Source organism: Vigna unguiculata, chromosome 5 (assembly GCF_004118075.2).
Source record: "Vigna unguiculata cultivar IT97K-499-35 chromosome 5, ASM411807v1, whole genome shotgun sequence".
NCBI classification, from domain to species: Eukaryota; Viridiplantae; Streptophyta; class Magnoliopsida; order Fabales; family Fabaceae; genus Vigna; species Vigna unguiculata.
In genome coordinates this window covers 33,965,963-33,971,962 of record NC_040283.1, presented here as the reverse complement: position 1 = coordinate 33,971,962, position 6,000 = coordinate 33,965,963, and the positions used below count along the sequence as shown (strand labels likewise).

The 6,000-nt window shown below is 28.7% G+C and overlaps 1 protein-coding gene across 1 annotated transcript; it reads left to right on the top strand.

Moving 5' to 3' along the window:
• Nucleotides 1-255: 255 nt before the first annotated feature.
• Nucleotides 256-3,324, top strand: LOC114184648 (probable leucine-rich repeat receptor-like serine/threonine-protein kinase At3g14840). The gene is made up of 8 exons (XM_028071964.1): nt 256-447; nt 646-841; nt 947-1,066; nt 1,621-1,739; nt 1,858-2,068; nt 2,172-2,348; nt 2,533-2,717; nt 2,929-3,324. The coding sequence occupies exons 1-8, from the start codon at nt 271-273 to the stop codon at nt 3,322-3,324; spliced, it is 1,581 nt and encodes a 526-aa protein (XP_027927765.1). The 5' UTR covers nt 256-270.
• The last annotated feature ends 2,676 nt before the right edge of the window (nt 3,325-6,000 follow it).

The window sequence follows — 6,000 nt, the reverse complement described above, 5'->3', positions numbered from 1 at the left end:
TTCACAAATAAATAAAAATTAGTATTGCATTCCTATAAGTCTAACGTTTTTTTTTTCTCTTGTAACAGCCTTTAGCTATTTCCATATAAATTGTGGTGGTGAACAAGTGAATAGTGAAGGTATAGTGTATGATGCTGACTCGGATCCATCAGGGCCAGCAACATCTGAAAAGAACCATGAAAACTGGGCCTCTAGCAATACCGGACATTTCTTGGATGGTGGTAATAATGAAGAAGAATATATCCAGCGAAGTCAAAAAATACACTTTCTATGTCGGATTCTGCATTGTATCAGACTGCACGTGTATCCCCTATTTCTTTGACTTATTATGGAATGTGTCTGGAAAATGGAGACTACACGGTATTGCTGCATTTTGCAGAGATCATGTTCACTGATGATAACACATATCGCAGTCTGGGAAGACGAATATTTGATGTTTATATTCAGGTACTAAATGCTTAATTTAATTATGTTTTGATCATGGCCAACAAAGTAGAATTGGCTAAACCTACAAAAATGTCACAGAACATAAATAGAATTGGCTAGTAGTGCATTTGACTTCACTCATAGAATTATTCAAAGTTTAGACTGTATAAAAACTATAGACGTCAAAATCCATTAATGTTTGGATTCGAACTATTGTAGGGAAAGCTAGAATTGAAGGATTTCAATATTGCAAATGAAGCAGGAGGAGTTGGAAAGAATTTAAAAAGAAAATTTTCAACCACTGTTAGTAATAAGTCTTTAGAGATTCGTTTTTACTGGGCTGGAAAGGGAACAACTGCTATCCCAGAAAAATCAGTATATGGACCTCTTATATCAGCTATATCTGTGACTCGTGGTGAGTTACTTTGTCTTTATCACTTTGTTCTTTCAATTTTACATTTAAGGCATCAAATGGCTTGTATTGCTCTTCCGCAATTATAAGTAAACACTTCCACAACAGATTCAGGTGGCATGGCTATAGCGGTTATAATTGGGATAGCAATTTCTGCAATAGTATTTGTCATCCTTGTTGTATTTGGCTGGAGACTTCATATTCGGAAAAGAAATTCATTGGCAAAAGGTAATTCTCTAAAATAAAGTCACAAACTATAAATGGTCTATATGTTTGTTTTGATTTCAAAATAGATTTTTACATTTCATTTCTCTAAAAATATTTTACGTGGAAATAGTATATGCACAACCATATAAAATGCTTTTATATTGTAGTTATAAAAAAATATTGAATTGTAAGTTTGGTCATTTTGATGATAATTATTTTAAAATTCATAGTAAACATGATTTTCAATTATCTGACAATGTAACAAATATACACTACATAATCACAAAATCCAATCTTTACTGTGTCATTTAGTAGGATAACTTTTTTAATGGATAAAAGATGTTATTTCAATTTGGTATATTTTTTGGTAATTAAAACAAGAGAAAATAATTGTATACTAACAACATAAAATAGTTTTATATCTTCGAATCCCAACCTATTATGTATGACAAATGTATTGACTTTCATAATTATTACCTTAACAAGGGTTTAACAATGATCTATAATGTCAGAACAGTGTATCGTAATTAAACTTTTAAAATAAGAGGCATCTAATTTCAGTATTCTATGGACAGAGTTAAAGCATTTAAATTTGCAAGTGGGTTTGTTTACTATGCGTCAAATCAAAGTTGCAACAAATAACTTTGATATTGCTAACAAGATTGGAGAAGGAGGCTTTGGTCCGGTCTACAAGGTCAATATATTACATAACTTCTCATAACTATTTTGATTCATTTATTGAATTTTATAAATAATCTATTACATAATACAAAAAAGTCACGAAAATTGTGTATTCTTTTCTGTATTTATAGGGTACTTTATCGGATGACACAATAATTGCAGTTAAGATGCTTTCATCAAAGTCTAAGCAAGGGAACCGTGAGTTTATAAATGAAATAGGGTTGATTTCAGCTTTGCAACACCCTTGTCTTGTTAAACTTTACGGTTGTTGTGTTGAGGGAGATCAATTGTTGTTGGTATACGAATATCTGGAAAACAATAGCCTTGCACGCGCTTTATTTAGTAAGTATTTGTTTTCATAATCATCAAATCTACTTCCTTAATTTAATGTAACATATTTTCAATATTTATACGACTAAATGATTTTAATGTCTAATTTATGTAGGACAAGAAGAATCCAGTTTGCAATTGGATTGGCCAACCAGGTATAAGATTTGTGTTGGTATTGCTAGAGGCTTGGCTTTCCTACATGAAGAATCAAGATTAAAAGTTGTTCATAGAGACATAAAGGCTACTAATGTGTTGTTAGACAAAGACTTGAATCCAAAAATATCTGATTTTGGTCTTGCAAAGCTTGACGATGAGGACAATACTCACATAAGCACAAGAATTGCGGGGACTTAGTAAGTGGATTGAAGTTTCCAAATATTTTCTTTTATGTAAATGTCATTTAAGCATTATTTTCTTACATGGTATAATTATTATGATAATTCAAATTACAAGTTTTAAGCATTATTTGATTTAAGAAATTTGGTATGATTATGGATTTCAATTATGCAGTGGGTATATGGCTCCAGAATATGCCATGCATGGTTATTTAACTGATAAAGCAGATGTTTATAGTTTTGGAGTGGTTGCCTTGGAAATTGTAACTGGAAAGAGTAATACCATCTCTCGACCCAAGCAAGAAGCATTAAATCTTTTAGATTGGGTAACTTCTATTTTCTATGGTTGTTTGTGTGAATCCAATTATTTATTGCATAGTATATTTATGTTGTGTTACTTTTCGTGTCCTTCAACTTTTGAATATGATAACTTTACATGTGTTACATTCAACTTGTGACCTCTTATATTTTTTTGTACTTTATCTTTTCCTTTTATTTTATTTTCACATGCTTCGTATGTTGGCTTTTTTTCAATAGGCAAATTTATTGAAAGAGAAAGGGAATCTGATGGAGCTTGTTGACAGAAGGTTAGGTTCAAATTTCGATGAAAAAGAGGTTATGATGATGATAAGAGTGGGTCTTTTGTGCACAAATGCCACTTCAAATCTTAGGCCTACCATGTCATCAGTTCTTAGCATGCTTGAAGGAAAAATTGTGATTCCAGAATTTATTTCAGATCCATCTGAAATAATGGATGAAAAGAAGCTAGAGTCTATGAGACAATATTATTCTCAAATGGAAGAAAATGAGAGCAATGAAACACATACATATCATAGTTCATCAAAAGATGGGCCATGGACTGCTTCATCGTCATCAGCTGTACACCTATATCCTCTCCATATTGATTCTTCTTATTGGGAGAAAAGAAATTAGGAGGTTGTATTTTTGTTCTTTCACAATATTTTTACACCACATTTTTCCTGTTATTATGTGATATTATAAATTATCAGAAGGTTGATTACATTTACTATAATGATTAGTTAACATAATGTGTGATACTCTTTACTATTTATATGGTCATAATAAAAAGCACAACAATAATAACAAGAAAATGGATACATTAATTATCTTTTTTGAATAAGTCAAGAAATGTCTAAAACAAAATGTAAAGTCTAGTATAATAGCAATTTCTTGTACTTCAACATAAATATTATTTCACCTATGCCTACATAGCCAACTCACAATTGTTTGACTTGTGATGTTAAGGTTGCAGTAGATCATGTTAAGTCCAGACGATACAAAGAATTAAGACTAACAACTCTAAGTAGTCTTATTATGTTTGGACGATACAAAGCATCTCATTAAACAAATGCTCTATTTTAGTTTCGATAATAACAATACAATATAATATAATAATGACGATATATGTAGTAATTCAACTAACATTTTTAGTCTTACAAATATAAGACATCAAATTGAGAAACTATTGTTTATCAAATGATAACAAAGAATTAGATGAATACAATTATCTATCGTCTAACGATTATATCTAAAATGTCTTTTAATAGAATTGAGTTAGTTTTGGTTGCTCAAATATTTAAGGTTAAATTACTCTTTTGGTCCCTCTATTTGTCATGAAATTTCAGTTTGGTCCTCAAGTTTCTCGTTGTCTCAATTTGGTCCTCATTTTCTTAAAAATGACTCAATTTGGTCATCACCATTAACTTTGACCAGACTGTGTTAAAGTCAACGCCACGCGTCAATTTCTGGTTTTTTTTTTTTTTTTGAATTTTTTGAATTTTTTTGAATTTTTGAATTTTTTTGAATTTTTTTTAAATTTTTTTATTAGTTTTTACACGTGTCTCTTCACAGTTGTGCCACGTGTCAAAATGACTCAATTTGCTTCCTATATTTGTTTTTAGTTTCAATTTAGTCATAATTTTTGTAAAAATGAAGCAATATTGTCCCTCCTTAGACTGACACTCAATTTAATCTTTGTATACAACTTATGATGATATTCTTAATAAAATTGACGTTTTTATTAAATATTTGTAGAAATATTTTTAAATAAGTTTTTTTTTACTTTTATTATTAAACAAAGTTAAACCCCAAACTTAATTTAAAAAATTAACAATTTTGTCATCATATATAAAGGCATCAAGTGTATGATATTATACAAACTTTGTGAAGATTAAAAATCAAATAACTTGTCACACATAAGTTTAGGAACTAAATTTCAAGTTCAAAACAAAACCAAAGTCTAATGTTTTGTTTAGAATTTAAAGTTAATTTAAAATATTTATAGAAATATTTAATAAAAACGCTAATTTTAATAAGAATATCACCATAAAATTTATAAAAAAATAAATTTAGTGTCAATTTAAGGAAGGACAATACTGCTTCAGTTTTACAAAAATTGGGACTAAATTGAAACTAAAAACAAATATAGGAACTAAATTGAGTCACTTTGACACGTGGCACAACTATGAAGAGACACGTGTAAAAAATAAAAAAAAAATTCAAAAATTCAAAAAAATTCAAAAAAATTCAAAAAACTTCAAAAAATATTCAAAAAAACCAGAAATTGACACGTGGCGTTGACTTTAACACCGTCTAGTCAAACTAACGGTGAAGACCAAATTGAGTCATTTTTAAGAAAATGATGATCAAATTGAGACAACGAAAAACTTGAGGACCAAACTGAAATTTCATGACAAATAGAGAGACCAAAAGAGTAATTTAACCAATATTTAAATGTGGAAATAAAATATTTATGCCAAAATGTTTATACTCTAATGTATTAATTATCTATGATCAACTAATATGTGCTCATGAACCTACATGTTAAATTTTTACATGACTAGATGACTTTATTATTACATTGAGCAAATGATACAACTTGAAAGTCATTAGACAATAGGAGATAAGACAATACAAGGTCAATTCATTAGACGATATACATATAAGAAGAATTAGTACTTACACTGATCAAAAGATTCAATATGAAAAGCTCTAACGATACAGGTGTAATCTTATCAAACTATACAAAAGATAATTGATCAAAAGATGGATAAGACACTTCCATCAAACAACTACAAGACCTCGTCTAAGGCATTTTGTTAATTTTTTTATCGCTTTACTTGCTCTTATAATTTGTTTACTATACTTATTTGATTATATTAATAAGATATAATGACTAAAATAATTTTATAAAATGAAATCTAAATCAAAGGATTACGTAAAGCAAACTAAATATTGAAATTACTTTAAATGTTAAATTGTCATTTTAAGTTTATATACAAAAATTCTTTTATTCAGAATATGACTAAGATTACGATCAATCCTGATATATTCACGTTCTATATTTGAATTTATTATAACATAATGACATGCTATATTTTGTGAAGTTTCTATAAGTAGAGAATTTTGAAACATTTGAGAGAAGATAATATTAATACTTTCTATATGAAGTACTCTTTGAGTTTGACAAAAATACACAAGATCAAAGGCTTAAGCAAAGATGTCTCACAAACAAAAAATCTCAAAGAAGAGTTTTTGAAGATTATCTTAAAGATTACATCAATAAATTTCATTTAAACTGTTTAACTC